The sequence below is a fragment of the Salminus brasiliensis genome, chromosome 2 (genome assembly GCF_030463535.1).
Source record: "Salminus brasiliensis chromosome 2, fSalBra1.hap2, whole genome shotgun sequence".
NCBI classification, from domain to species: Eukaryota; Metazoa; Chordata; class Actinopteri; order Characiformes; family Bryconidae; genus Salminus; species Salminus brasiliensis.
In genome coordinates this window covers 21882708-21906166 of record NC_132879.1, presented here as the reverse complement: position 1 = coordinate 21906166, position 23459 = coordinate 21882708, and the positions used below count along the sequence as shown (strand labels likewise).

The 23459-nt window shown below is 40.6% G+C and overlaps 2 protein-coding genes across 2 annotated transcripts; one reads left to right on the top strand and one right to left on the bottom strand.

The window, feature by feature from the left end:
• The first annotated feature begins 628 nt into the window (after nucleotides 1-628).
• On the top strand, nucleotides 629-2193 carry fibina (fin bud initiation factor a). Its single transcript, XM_072673672.1, has one exon. The coding sequence runs from the start codon at nucleotides 691-693 to the stop codon at nucleotides 1312-1314; it is 624 nt and encodes a 207-aa protein (XP_072529773.1). The 5' UTR covers nucleotides 629-690; the 3' UTR covers nucleotides 1315-2193.
• A 6314-nt stretch (nucleotides 2194-8507) lies between these two features.
• tmem276a (transmembrane protein 276a) lies at nucleotides 8508-20745 on the bottom strand. Its single transcript, XM_072673671.1, has 4 exons — nucleotides 19916-20745; nucleotides 16845-16958; nucleotides 14937-15074; nucleotides 8508-10349 (listed from the first exon to the last, which is right to left on the bottom strand). Exons 1-4 carry the CDS (start codon nucleotides 20322-20324, stop codon nucleotides 10102-10104), a joined length of 909 nt encoding a protein of 302 aa, XP_072529772.1. The 5' UTR covers nucleotides 20325-20745; the 3' UTR covers nucleotides 8508-10101.
• Nucleotides 20746-23459: the final 2714 nt, after the last annotated feature.

Here is a 23459-nt window from a genome sequence, read left to right as displayed (position 1 = left end):
GTTAGGACTCCCCTCATCTGTGAGTTAGACCTTCCCTCATCTGTGAGTTAGGACTCCCCTCATCTGTGAGTTAGGACATCCCCAGACTGGGAATTTAAACCTTCACACCTAATAAGCAGGCAGATAGACTGCAGTGCTTCTGCAGAGCTGTGAAATGACACCACATAAAACACAGTTCTGAGTAATTTTGCCTTTCCGTTCTCAGGTACGTCCCATACGGGTCCTTGCCGCCCTGTTGTGAGAGATGGTCCTACAAAATACGAAATATGATGAAATATTTAAACTGCAGCATGTGTACAAATGAGTCTCAACTCAATATGTATTGTTGATCAACCTGAGATGCAGAACTGGAAAATGTGAGTTAGGAGAACTTTTGATTAAAACTAAGTTGAGTTAATTTAAAAAATGCTGTGTAATGCTCTGGAAATATAACTCTGTAAATTCCCCATGCTTGGTAAGGTAAATAAGGCTGCTGTAAGCGACTGTGGGAGAATGTGATTGTGTGTGTGTGTGTGTGTGTGTGTGTGTGTGTGTGTGTGAACAGAGGATGTTGGGAGTTGAGTGGGTGTAAGAAGGCTTTGCCACTTTACTCCACTCCCCCCATGCTCCATCCCCTCTAACAGAGAGAGAGAGAGAGCGAGTGGGAGAGAGCAGCTACAGCCTCGAGTGCCTTTTCCCTCGCCGGCCACCATGGGTGCTCTCCTCTGGCCGCTTCTCCTGGCCCTGCTCGCGTCCCCTCTTTCGAACGCGATGTACGAGGGTCCTCTACAGGCGGAGATTTCCAACGGGACGTTCCACCACTTCTTCGTGCCGGACGGCGACTACGAGGAGACGGAGGACCCGGAGAAATGCCAGATGCTCTTCAAGTGGCTGGACCGCAGACCATGCGGCGAGGAAGAGGACAGGGACACAGCGGTGCGCCACGAGTTCATCCTCCTCAAGCAGCAAGTGGAGGACTCGGCCAGGGTGCTGGAGAGCCTCGGTAGGACCATCTCCCACGACCTGGACGGCGAGGACACGTACGGGACGTACCTGAGGAAGGAGCTGGACCAGATCTCCGAGGCGTTCTCCGGCGTGGAGAAATCGCTGCTGGAGCTGGAGGTGAAGTTCAAGCAGGGCGAAGCCGCCGAGCAGAGAGAGGAGCAGGAGTTCGCCAAGAACTTCGTGGGTCCGGTGCACAGCGTGAGGCAGACCCTGCAGGACACCCTGCTCATCTCCTCGGGACTCAAGGACAAGCACGAGCTCATCTCGCTCATCGTCCGCAGCCACGGTACGAGGCTGAGCAGACTCAAGCACGAATACCTCAATCTCTAGCCTCCAGTCTTTCTCACAGGCTCAGCTGCTCCTCTGGGACGTCTGAGCGACGTTAGACTTGAAAGCAGCGGAGCCTTCTGTGAAAGACTGACTCAAACAGTGAGTGGCTACCGAAACACTGTCCATGATCAGCTCTGGAAGACTTTTCCTGGGCACAGATGGACCAAGTACTGCATGACAGAGCTGTGCAGTTGTATGCAGGTCGCATGCAAAAGTCTGGGTACCTCTGTTCAAGTTACAAGTTGATGAAATTAGTGTGAAGGAGTAACATATCCTCCCAAACTAAACAGGCCATTTGTTCTGTCACAGTAAGAGGACAGTTTCTATATTTATTAGATTTATTAGAATTTACCATCCATATATTCATATATATATATATATATATATATATATATATATATATATATATATATATATATATATGCAGATGTACATCTTTAATCATCAAATGTCGCATCTTCTCTTCAAAAGATGTGTAACTTATTTTAACTCAAAGAAATCAACACTTCGTGTAATATGACCAGGGGTGCCCAAACTTTTGCATACAGCCATATTTCATTAATAACTGACTTGAAAATGCTACTTTATGTTTTATATATGATCCTCATATATGGAGTACAGAAGCTACTACACTAAGGGCATCATAAGGCTGGTCCTGCAGTTTAAGCTGTTGCTACTGTCCTTTTTATTATTATTATTATTATTGTTTCTGACTGAAGTAGACCACAGCCTTAAAGGCTTATTGTCAGGTAATCCATGTGTCTACTTCTCATGTGTTAGTGAACTCTTATGCTACAACATCTATGTTTGTGTAATTGGGTATGTCTTAAAAGACTTTACTGTACTCTTTAAAAATGAAGCTCGCCATTTCCAAATTCATATCCATGGTGTATTTATTCAATCCAAAGAGATTAGTAAGGATTTTGTTCCCAGATTGCTTATTTATGAGTCAGAGGAGGAGCTGAAGCTACGCGGTGTTCAGAAGGTTGGTTCAGGGAAGGCATTTCCTGTGCCATGGAACAGTAGGTCTCTTTCCTCTTCTCCCAAGCGCCATGTGGAGGAATAATCACACTCCATGCATTGGTATGTAAAGAAAATGACCCATTCTTCTGTTTTTCCAACCTCAGGAGAGCCTGTGTAGATGCCCAGAGCAGACTATCCCTTGTGAGATGGGTAAACCTAACCTACATACCTAATCATTAAACATAAGCTTCACTGTTCAGTTTCACCAGGCCTTAAAAGGGGGCTTCCACTGACTAGATTCAGTAGAGTCTAGATTCAATGGCTGAGATGTTTTACTGTGGTTCAGTGATCCATTCTACAGTAACCATGTCAAATCTTTTCACAGTGATGGTGTTGTAGGAGTCAGACATCTGAAAAACTTTAATGCCTCTGAAAGGAGCCTTAGTGTTATAGATTTGCCACTTCTTTCACTTCATCAACATGGTGTTTTTTTTTTACTCAAATGACATATAAAGGCTCGCTGGTGGTTTTGGGTTGTAAACACAATGGCTATATTTGCACTGCAGACATCACAGCTTCTGGTTCCAATCACTCCCACTGTTAAGATAGTCACATTGGTAAGTTTCTCTGCAAGTCCCATCAAACCACTCTGAATGACTTCATTTTACATCTCGACCACTAAATTATGCAGAAATGTTCCACAAAAAAAAAAAATCAGTTTGATTCCCCTTTTAGCGTTCACTGGAACATTTGAGGCTGTAGTATCATTTCAGCCACTAAGCACAATAATAATGTGCATATGCCTACTCATACTCCCCCGGGGGGAAGAGCACAGCCTTTCCTGTTAATCTATCCTCCGAGGTTGAGTCTGGAAGCTTGAGAGCAGGAGAAGAGTGAATTTGCTAACTGCCTAATGTTAGCAGATCTGGCTCCTATTCAGCAGGCGGCTTGAGTACGTCCATCTGGATCCAGTTTCGAGTTGTTCAGCGGAAACAAAAAAAAAAAAAAAAGAAAGAAAGAAATATGTTTGGGTTCATTGCTTTCAGCATCAAAGGTGCCTCTTACATGCCTTTCAAATTTGAATCTACGGGAGCTGGAGGTGGCCAAGCCAAACTGACGTGTTGATTTTGGTAGTGCGCGCAGTGTGGCCTCATCATTCTGTCTGCAATTTGTCAGCCAGAGTAAAGCAAAGTCTGTTGGCATAACAACTCAGGCTGGCTAATTAAATGTTCGGAGGATCTATTATTTCTGTGAGATTTATTGATGTATTTATTTTCCTATCCTCTGTGCCTTTTCTGCACCCTTTATCTTCACTTTACTCTATCTGCACGTCTGGATGGTTTTCATCATGTGGTCAGTTTCCTCAAAGCTTTAAAGCCCAGATTGCTGCTATTAAAGAGACGGAGATTCCTGTGTGATTGTGTGCGTGGAGGGTTATGCAGTGTGTGTGGGTGGGTGGGAGAGAGAGAAGTGAGAGGGAACTATAGAGAGAGTGTGTGTGTGTGTGTATAAAGGGTGTGTGCGTGTGTGAGAGAGAAAGAGTCTGTCCACATTCCTGGAATCTCCCTTCTGTAAACAAACAGCAGCCGGTGCTCATCATGGCTCCCCTGCTCCCGCTACACACTCATACACACACAATCATTCACAGAACTCGTTTGTCTGTATTAACAGAGGACTACAGCTATCTGAAGCCAAACTGCTAAACCCGCTTCTCTCTTTCTCCTCTCCCTTCACTCAATCTGCATCGATTCTTCTCAGTTTTCCCAACTATCCTAAGCTCTGTCTAATAAACATCAGTGATCTGTGGAAAATACACAGCGATTAAACTCTCGTCCAGGAAACAATGGGCATCATTCAGAAGAATATTGTGCTTGGATTACGCAGGGTATTCCTATCTCGTCGAAGAACTTGAACATGGGTAAGCCTCACTGCAGTGTACAGTTAATACCAGGAGCAATGATGAGCGGTTCTAGCGTTCTTCAGTTCTCAGGATGCTAATGGCAGACTCCTCAGATGTTGATGACATGACGTTCAACGTTTCTCTGGGCCGCCATGTCTTGTGGCATTGTGGCAGAGGAAACATCCTGTGCATGTGAGTGCCACTGAGTCCCGTCCCAGAGCAGACCACAGCCTGGCCGCTCAGCGTGATGGGGGCCTTAAGGGATAAAGCCCAAGTGCATGCTGGGAAAACAGCTGGGACTACACTTCCTAAAACATTACAGTGCACAAAGATTAGCCTGTGATAGAAGATAGCAGTTTCCAGGCTGAAAAATGAGAAAAGCAAATGTCACAGGTATGAAAATACACTGGTGATAATCAAGGGTTCTTGAGACGAACCACTTTCGAAAGCCTAAAATCTTTTTATGGATGGTTCTTTAGGGAACCCTTTGTGAAAACGAGATGTATGCATGAGAGAAACCTTTTAAAAAAGTGTTAAGAACCTTCACACTGTCTGAAATCTGTTCCAGTCTCTTTCTTGGAACAGATTATGTGAGGGTTCTTTAAAACTTTTCAAAGGTTCCTCACACTCCCATCTCTCTTTTTCAAAACATGTGCTTCTTCTATTATATTGCTTTGAGAACCCTGTATAGCACCTTCTTTAAAAAAAAGTTCTACATTAAACATCTAATTTCTTAATTAACCCTCCATGAAAAAGGGAACCAAAAGTAGTCTTCTGTGGCATCATTTAATTATCACATTTATTAAATGTGGATATTTTAGGGAAACACAAATGACAAGAAAAGAGAGGTGAGCTAGACAAAGAGCCTAATGTGTGAGCGTGTGTCCTTTACACTGGACAGAGGGGGAGAAAGAGAGAGAGAGAGAGAGAGAGAGAGACCTGATTGTGATTTCCTCTTTTCCCTGACTGCCTCGCCTCTGAGCCTTTCTCCCCCACAGGACCCCAGTCCAAACATAGCCGGCCCTACCCAGCTCAGCTTGCCACAAACCTCCAGCTCACACACATACACACGCTGCTCACACACCACAAGCATACGGCACAAGCCTGGAACAGGGTTACAACGTTGTAAAATTAAATTTGGCGCAGATGATTTAATGAACAGCTTTATTCATCACTTAGGGTCATTTTAATAGGGGGAAGGAGGCACAGAGAGAGAGAGTGAGTGAGAGAGAGAGAGAGAGAGAGAGAGAGAGAGAGAGAGAGAGAGAGAGAGAAAGAGAGAGAAATATAATTTGACTTATAACAAGGATGAGAATTTTGACAAGAATTGATAAACCTCATGACTCTTCACATACTTCATGATTCCTCTTTGTACTTTTCCTCTAAAAAATAAATAAATTATATATATATATATATAATGCAAAAGTTGGCAAATTAGTGCAATTGTATTTCAAGCTGTTCTATAGTACTCATTCCTTCCTGTAAGAATCCAAAATGTAAAAGAGAGAGAGAGAGAGAGAGAGAGAGAGAGAGAGCTAGAGAGAGAGAGAGTGTGGGGGTTGGGGTTGGGGTTGGGGACTTGAATAAGCACTTGAATAATGCCAGTGAACGCAGGCTTGCAGCAGAGAAACAGTAGGAGGTTTACTCTGCTTTAATGGATGTCTGTGATGAAGTTGTGCTCTGGAGCCTCAATGCCAGAAAAGCGAGAAGGGGACCAAATCCCAGACAGAAGGAAATGAGAAAATCTAACTGTGTAAATGAGAGTCTCCTCATGTTTGAACAGATTTAAACAAGCCCTATGTTGAATATTCCTGATTTATGACCAGAGCAGAGGACTGGGTCAAACAGAGGAGTCTAAGTGCTCCTGGTTTGTTTTATGTGTGGGGTATGAACAGGAGGAAAAGTATGGACGAGGTTTCCTCTGGTTGGAAAGAGTACACTGTGTGCAAGAAAACAGGTCATGTTGATGGAAATGTAATGACTGGAATCTGTGGCTTTGCTGTTGTGTCAGAGAGAGTTGCGACACACAAAGCTATTGTGAAAAACCTGAAGAGTGAATACTTTACTGGGATGTTCTCCAAAATGGCAAAACGTCCAGGGACATAAGAATATTCTTCACTTTTAATGTGTCTTGCTAAAATGATTAACCCCCTAAAAAGTCATCAGAGGAATCAGGATAACAAATCACACTTTTGGAGATTGTCCCAGACGATGATTTTATTGCACACCAGGGTAATCATTAAAGGGCCCTAGAGTAGAAAACGGTATCTATCTTGGCTGCATAATGAGAGAAGTGACTTACCATAACCCTCAAACTCTGTTGTCTCTTCATTCGAAAGAAACCAGCACTGCAAAATGGGCCAATTCCAAAATCCCAAACTGTCCCCTAACATAGTCTTGGATTATTTTATTCATGCCCCCTAAATTTACATATATCCAGGCCAAAAGGGAAAGCTAACAGTAGAATGACCATGTAAGAAAGAAGAGCTGACTGGGTGCTACGCTAAAATATCACCAAGACAGCATACCACAATATCTTCATCAAGCTAATCACACACTGCACCAAGAGGACAGCAACACTACCTGGTAAGACTTGGGAATATATACAAACAATAGTTTTGCGTTACAGCTACACTAGGCTATGTTATATGGTTGCGATCTGTTGTGGTGACCTAAATGAGCCAATAAAAGCATTTTTTTAAAACCTGTTTTTTATTATTTTTTAATGAGCCCTCTGTAAAAGGAAAATCAGGGAAAATAACAGGGTTGTAAAATTACATCTGACCATTTTCTCCAACTAAAGTCACATACTTACTGTTTATACATCAAAGAATAACTTTGACAATGAATATTAGCAAGCAAACAAGTAAACAAATTTACAGACAAAAATAAACATCAGAATAATGATATTGCTAATATGGCAGCTCTTTTGATAAAATAAGGATGTTACTTTTTAGTCTGGAAAAGCAAGACATTGTGTGGGTCTGTAGTACTAGGGACATCTTTCTAATATAATGCATACAGGTTTCCACTTGTCAACCAAGGCATATTTAGTGTGTGAAGTTTGCTTCCTTAGTTTTGCACAGAAGCTATAGGGCTATCAGTGAAAACCCCTTAGGGCCCTTTACACTGTCAGAGAAGGTCCCATTCCTGCTAATTTGACATGATGTCTTTTATTTATTAGAATCATCATCCTTTAAAAATGTACACCCTGCATATATTACACGGATGTTCTCCTTTTATAGTTTTGATTGGAAAAGACTTGACATCTGAAAACACCAAACACTAATTAGTCCAATCATGTGAGTACTCTTATTGGTTGTGACCAACTACCTTAAACTTTAGAAATGAACATTACTTTGTGTTTTACTTGTATTATAGGTCTTTATATGTTTTTGACATTTATGGCCTAGCTCTAATAGCCACGGTTCACCACGGGAGGCAAATGTAGCTAAAACTGTGATCATGGAAATATATACATACAATAATTTCTTGTTATAGCTACACTAGGCTAGGCTATGCTATATGGTTGTGATCTGTTTTTTTTTTTTATGAGCGTAAAAGGAAAATCAAAAAATAAAAAAGACATCTAATCATAATCATTCATTTAATGTGGAAGGTGATTCTCATGGTGTTTATATAAGCATAGCTTCCAAAGACTTCCACTACCCTTTTCCAAGAATGTAGCTACTACAGTTGTAGGTGATGTTTTCAAAAGAGCTTTAGCTTGCCTCTGTTTCATCCATCTTTTTGGCTTTTAGCTTTATTTGGACAAAAGAGGTAAATTGTGTTAATTAAACTGTACCTTTAATGAGCTTGTGGTAAAGTCATGTGTTGTAAGGCATCTATATACCTCTAGTGAGTTGTTGTAATTACCACATACCTTTCTGATTGTGTTTGGACTAAAGGGAGTACAATAAGATGTAGTGCAGTGAGCTCATTGTAAATGCTGCCCTCATCAGACCACAAGCTCTTTCTGGACTTGGTGTCTGTGGTAAAGTTGATGCCAAAAGAATGGAGTTTAATAATAGGTGCCATGTTTCAGCGGCTCTCTCTTGAGAGCAAAAGTGGAATTTTTATGAGCAAAAAAGTCAAAAGTGCTGACCACTAAGCACTGACGGCCAACATTTGAGAGCCTGCAGTAAAACACCCTTAACTGTGACCTCATTGTGACCATATTGTTATGAACAGTTTAGTCACTACACAGCTAATCTCCCTTCCCTCTTCTGTCCCACATTGTTCTTCAAATTGAACTGAAGACAGTTTTACATTTAGGTGTGTTTGCTGCAGTGACGAAACAAAAAACGACTTTCAACGGTGACCACACAGATATTATTTATGATTATTTTATTAGAAAACAAATTGATAAGTCATCATAAATCATGTCAAAACAAATCACTTTCACCCAAAGCCTCTCAATACTGCTTTATCAGTCCCGTATGATGTCCACTGCTACAAGCCTTTCTAAAGTCAGAGGTATGTAGTCACACGTTGCATCAGGAAGAAACTGACTTATCACTCATTAAGCATCATCTCCACAGCCTGCTTCCCTCTCTCTGGATTGTGCTCTTACTCTGGTCTTTTGCTTTGCCATAACGTTGCTAAAACCACAAATGAAAGAACATGTACAGGAAGACACTTGAAATAGTGTTTCTTTTCTTTTCTTTTCTTTTTTTTGTTTGTTTATTTGTTTCGTTTTTATCTTTTTTCATTACCTCTTGTCTATGCAGCAGGCAATGCTGAAACACGCAACAGTTTATTCAACTAAAAGATTAATCTGTCCTCATATGAGACTGAAATCCACTTTTGAAAGACTGGAACACGGGCAAAGAGAGAGAGAGACAGACAGAGCGAGAGAGAGATGCTGAGAGAATTAGTGAGAAATAGCAAGAAAGAGATAAAAAAAAGATGCAGAGAGAGAAGGTGATAAAAATAGAGAAAGAGATATAGAGATGGTAAGAAATAGAAATGTAGAGAAAAGGTGAGAAAAAAGGACAGAGAGATAATTATATTTAGTGAGGATGAGAGGCAGAGAGAGTTTGAGAGAGAAAAAGAGATGTTTAGAGAGAGAAACTGAGAAAGGTGAGACATAGAGACATAGAGAGAAAGGGGCAAATGATTGAGAGAGATAGAGAAAGAGTAGAGTAGAGAGACAGAAAGGGAGAAAAAGAGAGAGAGAATATGAGGATGAGAGAGAGAGAGAGAAAGGGTGAAAAGTAAAGATGTAGATGGAAAAGGAGAGAGAGAAGGTGAGAAATTGAGAGATCCCAAAGGAAGAAGTCAAGAGAGAAAAAGAGAAAGAAAGAGCCGTAGCGAGAAATAGAGAGACAGAGATATGGAGAGAGCAAAAGAGATGTAGAGAGAAAAGGAGGAAGAGGGAGAGAGAGCAAAAGAGAGAGAGAAAGAGAGAGCACCATATGAACAGAAAAACATCTGGAATAAAAGAGAAGCCCTGTGACGGGCATCAGGAGTAAAGCAGAATTCTGTCTCTTTGTGCTCTTCTGTAAATTCCTCTGTTGCTGTGCAGCTCTCTCACTGAGTTCAGCTTCTCTGTATCCTTCCTGTTTTTATTTTCACTCTCGTTGTTTTTTCTGTCTCCGTTAATCCAACCGTCGGCTGTTATGATTTTATCGGGCACACAGGGTCCTGCTTCCTCTCTGCAGGGAGTGTGTGTGTGTGTGTGTTCTGCCTGTTTGTGTGTGTGTCTATGTGTGTTTATGTGGGTTCATGTGCTTCTGTGTGTGTAAATCCTCCAGTCTGTCTGTCATGCACATGAGTATGTATGTAGGTGTGTCTGGTGGGGTGTGTGGTACAGATATGTAAATGTGTGTGTGTGTGTGTGTGTGTGTGTGTGTGTGTGTGTGTGTGTTAATGTAATTGTCTGTATGTGTGTTTGTTCAGTACGTGTTATCCCCTTGAGTCTGTCACACCATGCCGTTCTCCTGCCGAGGTTTGTGTACAGTGGTGGTCTGCGGGCTGTGGAGAGAGGGGGCCAGCGTGCAAAGGAAGCCGGCCAGCAGCGTGAGGCCCAGGCCGCCCCAGGCGCTGAACATGGACCAACCATAGCCATGACTGATGTCCTCGGGCAGACCATACAGGTAGCGAGGGTACCGTGACAACTCGAAGTTTATCCCAGCCACGCATGTGCAAAGAGAGATGATACAGCAGGTCCCTGATAGGTCAAAAACAGAAGACAGAGGCATAAGACTTAGTCTTAATTTAAGACATAGGGTGAATTAGCCTAATGTGGGACATATTTTCATAGAAGACATCTGTTCATAGAGGAAGCTGTGAACTGACACCATCAGCATGTCAGTGTCACTGCAGTGCTGAAAATGACCCACCACCCAAATAAGACCTGCTCTGTGATGGTACTGTGGGGTGCTGATCATTGAAGAACAGGGTGAAAAGAGGCTAACAAAGTATGGAGAGCCTTGGTCCAACATTAATGGAATTCCCCCTATAGTTTCAGTAACTATGACCACTCTCATGAAACTATGTCTATGAATATTTGAGAACAATAACCGTCATGCAGATAAATAACATTTATATAAGTTAGTAGATCACAGGGCGCTCTATATGAGTCTGCAAAAAGCTCATTTAGTCTTTCCTGTTCTAAAGTTTTAGTCATTTTATTACCCTAATTCTCTAACTCTCATCTGCTTCTAATTACCAATGTTCATGGGCTCTCACTTGGGTTAAATTCTAGGTTTTGGGAGGAAGGTGTATCAATTCAAGTAACAATGATTGATTTGTGTGAGCAGGAATTAAAGCATCATTATGTAGCATTTTGACCTTAAAAAACAGCTTTAAAATGTACTATGTAGAACATTGTTACTCCAGGCTTCACATGCTGCTAACTGCACTATGGAGCTTTGGAGAAGTGGGCAGGAAAACACTTGCGGTAACTTCATAACAGCGTAAATTGGTCAAATCTTGTAAAATCTTTCTTTCACTTTCAGATGATGGTTCTGTATCTCTCAAAAGTCTACAAATATGTAACCTGGTTTATACTTGATGCCTCACAAAATCCCAAGGATCATCAAACAGCCAGACATGGCCCTGGACAAAAGCTATGCATGTCTGTTGGCTGGCGTGCCATGCACACAGAAAATCCTGAACAATGTGGCAAAGCCAATGCGAGTGTTTGTTTTCTTCTGCCTCTTTGTACAGTCCTGTGTATTTTTCACACAGGACCACCTAGTGGATAGGACAATATCGTCATGCTCTTATATGTGCCGCAAGTAAACATAAACATGTCTTCATAGCGAGGAACGAGAGCTCCTTCCGTCATCATTCACACAACACTTTAAGCGTGTCCTTTTTAAGGGGTGGTGCAAAGCTGACTTCCCCACTTCTAAGGGAGGGGAAGAAATGTCAATTTTCACATAATGCTGCTTTAAGTATATGTTTAATGTATCTTGTATGGCATTAAGTTATCTTTTGGAACATCAAATGTGTGCATAAAATATGTATATATATATTGTCTTATATATATATATATATATATATATATACTTTAGTTCCCCTCAATAAAGCTCATGAACTACCACAACAAATCAAGAGATAAGAGATCATACTGAGGAAAAATGAGAAAGGTCATAAAATGAACGAGTGAATGAGTGTCTTAAAAATAATGGCTTAATAATTATTCTTATTATTAGTATTATTATATGAATATCAAAAATATGCATTTAATGCACAATAAAATGCTAAATATTTTAATTATTTAGCTGTGTTATGTTTAATAATCTCTCCAGATAATAAATCAAATAAATCATATTATTTTAAGACCAGTTTTAGGGTGGCCAGGACATGAACCTAAGCTGGCTATTAGCAACGTGCCATCAGCCCTTACTGTCACTGTATGCACATATCTGTTCTTAGTTTACCAGATATTCATCACCAGAATCAATATTTACTTATATTTTTAAGCTTTGCTTTCATACCGTGCCGCGGTACATTTAGAAAATACCTCAGACACAACACACCCTGCGTATTCAACATCTCCACCTGCAACTGTATATTCAAACTATCCCAGTAGTGCAAGAAAAATGCAAATCTGGCATCCCCACAGGGGAAAATAACAGCAAGTGAAACAGGCGTAATAAAAACAGGGCAGGGTTTCTGGTTGCTGTAGCGACCCTCTAGCTTAAAATCCCTTCTGTTTCCCAACTGTTAGACAGTTTTTTCAGGTCCTAACACTTTCACTACCATGACTTTTCTTGTGCTTGGTGCTAGGGCATTGCTTCACATTCTTTTGTTTTGGGGAGGCAAACAACCTTTTGCCTGAATACTGGCACCTATTGTGACATTTATTTGCTGACTGGCTGTAATTTGTTCCATTGTAATAAGATAAATTACTAAATATTAACTTTTTTGTAAATAAATGCTAAAACAATCAGCTTTAGGTCTGACAACCGTGTACTCATTTTGAGAAGTGGCCAGCACAGATTTTGAGAAGTGGGGAAACATTCAAAACAAATCCATTTTAAAATGAATTCAGTTAGTCTGGTGTATTATATTAATAATTATTCATTAATTATTCATTCAATTATTAAGACATATTTGTTTGTATTGTTGAAAAAGTAAACATTACATTTTAGATATTGTTTACACAGACTGGCTCCAGTGCTTTTCCTGTTCTCTGAGAATTTATTTTATATTGCTAGAAATGGCTCAAATTACTAAGTGACTGTTTTATTAACCTGATATACAACTCCACAACTGAAGTGTGGGCCCATATACAGTTGAACCAGAAGTTTACATACACTATATAAAAAGACACATATGCATTGTTTTCTCATTGTCTCACATGAAATCAGAATAAACTTTTATTGTTTTAGGTCAATTGGGATTACCAAAATTATTTCTATTTGCTAAATGCCAGAATAATGGATTTTTTTAAGGCAATTTTTATTATGTACTTCAGAGTCAAAAGTTTAAATACACTTCATTAGTATTTGGTACCATTAAACTGTTTAACTGTTATCTTAAACTGTATGACTTGGGTCAAATGTTTTGGATATCCTTCCACAAGATTCTCACAATAGTTGGCAGGAATTTTGGCCCATTCCTCCTGACAGAACTTGTGTGACTGAGCCATCTTTGTAGGCCTTGCGCGCACATGCCTTTTCAGCTTTGGCAGTATGCTTTGGGTCATTGTCCATTTGGAAGACCCATTTGCTCCCAAGCTTCCAGGCTAATGTCTTGAGATGTTGCTTCAGTATTTCCACATAATTTTTTTTCTTCATGATGCCATCTATTTTGTGAAGTGAACCAGTCCCTCCTGCAGCAAAACAAACCCACAACATGATGCTGCCACCCCCATGTTTCACAGTTGGGATGGTGTTCTCAGGCTTGCAAGCTTCCCCTTTTTTCCTCCAAATGTAACGATGGTCATTATGGCCAAACATGTCCCAAAACATTAAGCTCTTTGTTTTTTTGTTTCTTTAGGAATAATGACTTCTTCCTGGCAGAGTGGCCTTTCAGCTCATGTTGATACAGTAATTGTTTCACTGTGGATAATGACACACTCTTTACCAGCTTCAGCCAGCATCTTTACAAGGTCTTTTGCTGTTGTTCTTGGGTTGATTTGGGTGTCTCTAATAACTCAGATGTTGCCAATAAACCTATCAAAAGCTTCCGAAGACATGACATCATATGAGCTGTCCCAAATTGCTTAAAGACATAGTAATCTTAGTGTATTTAAACTTTTGACCCTGAAGAAAGTAATAAAAATTGCCTTTAAAAAATCCCTCTCTCATTATTCTGGCATTTAGCAAATAGAAATGATTTTGGTAATCCTAACTGACCTAAAACTGGAAACGTTAATTCTAAATTCATGTCAGACAGTGAGAAAAACATGGATATGTGTCTTTTGATGTAGTGTATGCAAACTTCTGGTTTCAACTGTATGTTTCTAATTTAAAGGGTTAATTTAGTTTTAACCTAAACTACAATTAAGGGACAAAAGAGTTCTTTGGAGCTTTTTACATTTAGCAGACAATCCTATCCACAAGTGCTTCACTATTTACTCAGAAAATACCCTTAGCTAGTTTGAATAGACTAGAATGCAAAAATACCTTCTGTGGATGTTACGGGATGACATGTCAAGCAGAGCCATACTTAAAGCTCAAGGGGCTCTTGATACTGATCAGAACAATTTGATAAAGGATTCCTTAAAGAATTAGTCAGTATAGGTTCTTTAAAAAACACTTTTGTAAAGGAGATTTTTTGAATCTCTAATGTAACAGTTCTTTAAGTTTCTAGAAATACACGTCAACAATCAAGAACCAATAATGTATTTTTAAGTGAAAGATGGAACATTTGGTCTATTTTATTACTCATAGAAACCTATTTGATATTTGTGCCGCTGCGGCAGCATTCCTAATCACGGACTCTTAATCATTCAATCATATCTAAAAGTTATTATTGATGTTATTACATAACCTGTGCAGTTAGAGTGGCTGAGATATGTTCTGAGCTTACTTCGAGTAGCTGCCTGTCCTCTCTATATGCCATCTCAGCTGTTATTTTTGATTTCTATTCCCTTTTTGAGAAAAAAAACTAATTAATGTTTACAAGACTAGTCATGATAGCCTGTCATTGGTAAAGTGTGTTATATTGTAAAACATATGTCATATGATATTGGTCTATTGACCAGTCATAGGTTGACTCTCTCTTGTGTGTTCATGTTTTCCCCTTTGTACTGTGCTGCCACCTAGTGAAGCACTGGATCAATGTAAACAGCACTCACCTCCCATTAGAAAGAGCAGGCCAGCTACATACTGCATCAGCTCGTTGTGCTTACAGCAGCCCAGCACGCCAATGATCCAGCCGAACAGGATGATGGACACTGCCATTCCTATGAACCCTGCAGTCATCCTCTGCAAATCTACAGTGACACAGTGACAGGAGAGCAGTCGTAAGGCCTTCAGATCACTTGTTATTAAGACTAGAAAAGGTAAATGTTGTTACTACTGAAGGGAAACAGAGTAAACATATGCACAAGATGAAAGTGTGTATGTTCTACATATATACACATATCACACAAGTTCTTTCATGGCAACCATTGCTATGATAGACATGCTTTACAGAAATGTAGAAACAACTCAGTTTTGTAAACAAATAAATAGACAAACATTTGTTATTAACTTCAGATTATATGTAGCCTTTTATGCACTCATGTGTCCTTCATTTAGATAATTATTTGGATAATTATTAATAATTTTATGAGTGTACTGTTGTATGGCTGGGTTTGAAACTGAAAGTAGCTGCCTCGATGCTTTGCTGCCTTGCTGCCCATGCTATTACTGTTTCAGTAGACAGCTTTCGTTAGCTTTTAGACATGACTGTGATTTCCTTCTGTATGGTGCATTCTGTAGGACAGTGAACACTCTAGTCTCTATTTGTAAGCACTGCTCAATGTTAAACCAACTGACTGTTTTAAGCAGTTCTCCATCCAGTAAAACAGGAAAACTGACACACATCGGTATGGAGGGCAGTGGTGGTGCAGAGTTAAGATAAGCTAAACTTTATCTGGGTTACTTATGGGTTATTGGGTTTGCTATTGGGTTTGCACGCATTTCAGCTTGATGTCTATTGCAGGACACATTGCAGGTACCGTTAGCAAGCTATCAAAGTTAGCTTTTCTCAGCATAGCATTTAGCTTGATCAATTAGTGAGATTAAATAGATTATAGCTCTTGATTCAACTACCATAAATACTAATACACTTGCATTATTCTCATTACTGTTATTGAGGAAGAAAAAGGCTCTCCTCATGATATAAAATTGCCAAATACCTCCAGTTTTAGCTTTTCTGTTCATTTGAGTCCTCCTCATGCAACATGAAAATCTGATTTTTTAGTGCTTTGGGATACATGATTTTTTGTCAGTTAATTTTAGCATGAGTTTAAGTGTCATTTCCAATCTGTCTAGTCTGCCCTACCACCTCCACCTTTCCACCAAAACCACTGATATCCAACCCTGCTTCTGGAGAGCTACCGTCTCTGGATCCAGTCTTAACCATCTGATCGAACACAAGCCGATCCAACCAGTAAGTTAGTTGGCATCAGAAGTCCTTGACTGACTAAATGAGATGTATTAGATTTGGGTTGAAGTTAAAACCTGCCAGAAGGTTGCTTTCCTGGAGAGCTGGACAGGAGGTTGGACAACACTGTCCTACACTGTCAAAGTGCTTCTGAAACGTACAAACCAATGATTTGATTACAACTAAACATTTGTACAGTACACATTTATTAGGCTCAATGAGATTTTTGCCAAAGTTCTGTAAAGTTTGTCAACATAGTAACGGTTGTAATGAAAGGACCCATAGGTAAATGCAGAATAGATAGGTCAATAAGAGACAAGCTTACAATGGAACAGCAGAGAAGTAAGACTTATTAAAATAAGCATGTACTCTCTGTTGCTTGTATCAGATCAGCCCTGTCCTTTCTCAGAGGGAGAAATGCCGTTTCCTCCAATTCTACAGCCCTATTTTTAGACTCCTCAATTGTCTGTGCTCTGGCAGGCATGAAATCAGCTAGGAGGGATGAGCGTGGTGAATGGATGTGGTTGACTTGAGGAGTGAGCATGCCTCTCCTCAGTCAGCTGTTCTGCTGATTTATGCCACAGCATTATCTGCCTATGCCCAGATAACTTACGCAGAGCATGCCACTCGTCTTGCCGTATTGTTTTCGTGATGTTGACTGGGAGATTGCGTGGAATATTAGACGAGGAGTAATAATATTTCACTGGAGTGCAGCGCTGAAGCAAACCTGTGGACAAAAAACAGACTCAACGTCAACTCAACTTCGTCCCTGTTCCAGTGTACTATGCATTTTATACACAATATAGACACAAATATTGGGACACCTGTTCATTCATGGTTTCTTTTTAAATCAGGGGTATTAAAAAACATGTATCTTGCTTTTGCTTCAGTAACTGCCTATACTGTGCAGGGAATGCTTTCTACTAGAGTGCTTGGAGGACTACTGTAAAGATTTGATTACATTCAGTAACAAGAGTGTTAGGGAGGTCAGAATGTTGGATGATCACCACCCACCTCACCCCCAACTTCCCAGCTCATCATAAAAGTATTGATTGGAGCACCAACCACCATTCCAGAGAACCTAGTTCCACTGCTCCACAGCTCAATGCTTGGGGGGGTGGGGGGGAGGGGGGTCATGGTGCCAATAGATTCATGTTTATCTGCTCCAGTGAGTCCTATTCTATTGATAGTACTTCTCTACATGGACTAATCCAGCTGTGTGTGTGCATTTGCACACCTGTGTCAGCAATATGAGTAACTTAAAGTAACTGAATGCATTCGTAACATTGAACACTGAAAAAAGACCTGAAGTGTGGGTGCACATACAGATGCAGAATTGATGTTTAATGCATGCCCTACCAAGTGGTTCAGAACTACACAGCTGGCTGTGATGATTACAGAGAGAAAAGTGATTTTTAGGATCAAGGATGTCCTTGAATCCTATTTTGATATCATGTCAAATCCTTTCATTAACATATTAAAAATGATATTAAAAAAAGTCATTTGCCCCAAATGGGTCTACATTCACATTAGATAACTCTTTCAGGACATATTAACTAATTCACTATTCCACAGTACAGGGATAAGTCAAAGACACTGGAATATTGAAAAGTGGGGGGTAATTCTACTTTCTTTGATCTTCTGCTTTCTTCCTGGATTTGAGGGTTTAAACTTATGATCTTGAGATCTGAGGTATAAATATCCCAGTGCCAGAAAAATCACATATTAAAACTGCATACCTTTAAGGGTATTTTAGACTGTAACTGTAATTTCCAGGTACTGCTCAGGAAACAAAAAGGCTTTTCATAATTAGGTGACTACACCCAGAACTCCACAAGCTAGACAAGAGCACTTCACAAATGAGCCACCTAAACTGTTATGAACTGAATTAGAATCAGGGTCATAATAACCTAAGTTGACTTTAGGGATTACAGCCCAGGGCCCTGGCCACCAGGGGGGCCCTCAGGATTAATTGTGAAAACAATAATAGTAAACAAAACTGGAAGATGACAAACGTTGTGTCTCCAATTCTAAACAAGTATATGGAAAGCCTATAGTTTGCTAAGACACATAAACCTGTCACCACTATGGGAGTGAAATCAAATATGTCTGCATACAGTAGGTCTAACATGTGTTCATGAATTTCATAGCCACCTTGTGTGATCTGATGACCCAGTTAGTAATTAACATAGAAAGGCAGCCATTCAGACAATCAGACACACATAGAAAACTAGCTTTGCCTCTATTTCCATTATGCCTGTGTGGTGAACTATATTAATAATGCATTAGCTAATATAAACAATATTGTCCCACATTGTTGGAGCCAGTGAAAGTGATTCTTTCTCACTTGCACATAATAACACTCATGACTAGCTATATTTAGTCAACATTAGCCTTTGTTCATTTCACCTAACCTCAGACTTCTTGAAAAATAATATTTAGTGACAATTAATATAGGTTGTGTTATATTGATTCAAGTCTGTGTTCATTAGTTTTGTTCATTAGTCCCCTGGAAACTGTTCCAACATTTCTTGTTGGAGATGAATGTGTATGGGTTGCCAGGGATGTGGTAGAGGCCCAAGGAAACAATTAGTCCAGGATTTCAAAATGACTTAATATGGCTCTGCTCAGGCTTGCAAACAGTTGCTGAGGTATAACTTAATTGTACCATGCAAAAAAACAGATAAAGTCTGATCATGCAATAGTAGCTTTAACCTTCTTGTGTTCAGATTGAGGTTTGCATAGCATGGTGGGTGACATCTCTGCCCTCCACCAAGCTGACTTGTCCTCCTAGCAAGCATATCATGCTACACCAATAAGCCTCCCTGGGAAAGACTCCTAATGCTGTATTACTTTAACTCTGTACAATGCTGTAAATCACTCTGGATTAGAGCCCTATCTGCCCAGTGCTGCTATTGTAATGCCATCTTTTAAAACAGTGTAATGTTCTACTGTCAGCCTAATGATGGATGACCATACAAACCTAAAGTGCTTAACAGATAACAACAAACGCCACTGTTGACATATGTGGAGACACCAATCTTCATCCATCATGTTGCCTTAATACTCTGAACTCTCCTCAGCTGTTTCTTTTAGTGTCCTTAAGGTAGCAGCTTAACACCTTAAAAATAAAGGTGTTACAAATAGTTCTTCGACAGGTTCAATAGAAGAACCATTTTTGTAAAGGAGATGGTAGTGTAAAGAACGTTAACATTGGTAAAGAACCTTTATATTTACTTCTTTAAACCGTTAAAATTTTATTTTCTTTATCAAGTGTTTTCATAAAGAGTAAGCTCTATGAACTGTTTCACCTCATTCCTATTTCACAGTGGATCAGTCTACTTTAGCATGCTGTCTAATCTTCTAAGCCACTTGTGAGAGAACTGATCAGCACCTTGGACAGCGCCACACTCTCCACAATTAGCGAGACCCTCACCTTTACGTTCACATGTTACGTTCATATGTCACTGCACAGCTGTTTAATCAAATCACAGGTGCATCTAATGAACTGTCTGCTTTCTACTAAGGTCAGAAGTCTGCACACAACACACTAAATCAGCGGGACTGTGCTGCCAACACACTGAATTGCCTAGATGTTGTTATTTGAGGCTTTGACTAGCCTCCCAAAGCCGAGCTGGGGCCTGCACCGTGGTGGTGGGAGCTTACTGTCCCGGCAAATCTCACCTTTAAAGATGAGGTCCTCGTTATCCTGGTCGAAGCCCTCTCTGTGGCACTTCCTCCACAGCCCCGTGGCGGTGGAGTTGTACCTCCGGCTGCAGCGGGACTCCACGGCCGAGGCAGGGGGCAGGAAGTCCCGTTTGGCCCGGAGAAGAGCGCGTTGGCCGCTGGACACCGCGATGCCCCCTTCGCCGCCGCCGCCCCCCCTCGGCAGCATGCGCAGAGGTAGGTTCTGGTTGGAAATGTAGATGTATCCGGGGTCTGTCCTCTTGCTGGCGTACTTCTTGCAGCGCTCGCGGTGTCTACGCGCGTCCGTCTCGTACCAGTAGTCCGTGCCGATGGCTACGGCCAGCAGCGCGAGCGAGCAGAAGGCCAAAAACAGACCGGACGCCGTCAGCAGCCTCATGGTAGCCATCTTCCTTCACCCTCTTCTCCTCCTCCTCCTCTTCCTCGTTTTCCTCCTCGACCCGCGAGCGTGGACAGATGCGCGACGGCTCGGCCGTCTGCTCAGCTCTCGCGCTCCGCGGCTGCTGCTGCTGCTGCAATCACATCATCATCATCCTCCTCTTCCTTCTTCTTCCTCGCCAGTAATGCAGCCATGCAGGGAGCTCATATCATCTCAAACTCGCCATGTACGCTAATAACAAAGCCCCGCGCGCTGCTCTAGCTGCTAGCCCTGCACAGACAGGATGGGGGAGGTTTGTTTATTTATTTATTATTTTATTATCCCCCTACCCCTCCCTCTTTCCCGTCCGTGCTACTCGCTGTTTGGAGTGAGCACGGGGCGAGAGCCAATGCCGAGAGTGGAGACTGCTGATGAAAGCGCTTACGATTCGTCCGGGCTGCTGCTGCTGCTGGTGGTGGTGGTGGTGGTGGTGAACAGGCAGCTTTCAGACCTAAGCCTTCAGCCTCAGTAGCTGCTTGAACCCACACCTGCAGTCCACAGGATCAACACTTTTGGTTCCCTAAAGAACCATGAAGAACACATTATCAGTCATCGTTCTCAAAACTCTCAAAAAGAGGTCCTTCACACTCTCTCACGTCTCAATTTTAAAAAGAGTTCTCAAAAGAAACATCTGTGGAGGTCCCACAGAAAAAAACATTTTCTGGTTCCCTAAAGATTCATGGTTGGCACATATGTTGTTATGAAGAACCTCCACACAATGTTTCTATCAATAGGTTTGAGCAATGTAGCTGCTCTGCAAACAATTCTGGATAAATAGACCAATAAAAATGCAATAAAAAAAACTCTTATTTCACATCAGCTTCCATTCAAATATTGGTCTTTCAGTGATTTTTTTTAATTAATGTACAACAAAAAATAAAGAGTTTTGTGTACACACTTTTTTAATTGGTGGGAGGGAGGTCTGAAATTAAAATGCATACAGGGTAAAAAGATATATACATACAGCACATACAGCTAATATTTAAATAAATGTAATTTGCATCATGACTAGACTCTGTTGGCAGCCATCAGCAAGCAAGAATTGGTTCAGTTCAATTAAATAGTTTGATTTCTGAGCACGGACCCAACTTTTAAGCACAGTCCGCACATATTTGATAGAGTTAAGGTCAGGACTTTGGGAAGACCATTCCAAAAACTTAATGTAAAAATGTAAAGCCTGCTTTGTCAATTCCACGTTTGATATATGTTTGGGGTCCGTGTCCTGTTGGAGCACCCAGTTGTTTCCAAATTTCAACCATCTGACTGATGGTTTGAGGTAATGCTGAAAAATTCTCCTTCACTATTCCAGCCACTGTGTGCTTTGTGCCACTGTGTGCTTTGTGCCAGCTTTGCTACCACCACCATGTTTAACAGTTCACACATTGTTCTTGGGGTTAAATACCTCACCTTTACTCCTCCAAACATACCTCAATGTTTCAAACTTTGGCAACCTCCCACTAATTTTCATTTGGCTCTAAGACATTGCAGACTCAAATTTTTGATCATCCTTCTCAGATCTGCACTGAGGATCTATGACTTTCCCACTGTAATGTGTATTGGTCAATCTGAGTGCTGTCAAAGAAACCCTTTTTGAGTGGGCACAGAGAAGAAACTACCAGCTGTAGTCAATCATGATCACTAACAGGTTATAAAAATCAGTATAATTTGGGCACCAAATTCCATTAAAGATGTATGATGTCACTCATTTTACCCCAGAAAAAGATCAATTCTAAGATATGATTAAAAGCTCGATATTGCCATGACATACCATGTCCTTACTGAGTATATGTAAATGTCTGGTCACAAAAGTATGTGGAGGTTCTTTGACCTTCTTTAACCTTCTTTTACACGTCTGATTTACAAAAAAACAAAGACTTTATACCTCACACTTGGCACTGGGTGTTATGTCTATAGCCTGTTGTGCAACTGCTTCCAAACATTCAATTTCCATTGATATAATAATCATATAATTCTATATTTTCATTATAATTTATATAATAATTGAAATAATCAGAACCACAGGTAAAATAATCATCTTTTAAATCCATTCAGATGTGCAGTGCCTTCTGCAACCAGAGGGTGGAACCAAAGTCAAATGGAGCTTTCCTAATGTCAGGACAGTTAAACAGTACCAGTATCCATAAAGAATGGACAGTGTGATTCATAATTTTGACATTGGTTTTATTATGTATTCTTTTTGTGTTAATAAATCTTAATGGAATTGTGAAATAACTACAGTTTTGGAGAAGGGCTACGCCCAAACTCCTCCTCTCTGTTATTTTTATACACACCTTATAAAACGCTGCTCTTCCCTCACCTTCTCATGACAAACATTTTCAGCCAACCACCCCAGCTCCTCCTTCTCTTCCAATTAATGGCTTCAAGTGTTATCAGCTGAAGCTGCCCAGAACATCCCAAGTTTCTTGCCTCAGCCCACACCAAGCATGGTCCTCACTTCGCAAAGTGTTCATAAAAAGTGTGCCTGGTTATGTGTTGACTGTTTACAACAAAGCTTGTCTGTACAACTTTAAAACTAAAAAAAAAAAATACTGAATTTTTTTAGTGATACCATTTTAGAGCTGCTTTTGGTTTCCTAAGCAACCTTTCAGTGAATAAATTCAAAAACTCTAATTGTAGACAGAGGTGTGACAACTTCATACGTGTCCCATACAAGACCCATTTAGGAACCTTTCTGATCATTTTTATGAGTTTATGTTTAGCTTAAGAGTATTGTGTTTTTGGAGGTGTTGGGGGGATGGTAGACCCCTGTACCTGATGCTGTGTGCAGTGTGGGAGTGCCGTGTGTGGTTACAGTTGGTCCACAGGCTCTGGCCTGGCAGGAAGTTTGTCTACAGAGATAAAAACTAAGACATCCAACTGTCAATTGTTTTTAGAGAATCTGATCTGCAGTTAAAGTAAGCTCATGTAAATGATTAGGATACTGTATCCTAAGGCCTGAGGGACAGTGTGTTGGGTATTATAGGATACTTTTATCATTATTGTACTGGGTTTAGTTTTTTCTTTCTTTCTTTCTTATTTATTAAGCATCAGCTTCAATTTGAATAAACCTGCATTTTTTAAAGCTTCCCAATGCGGTGGAATCTA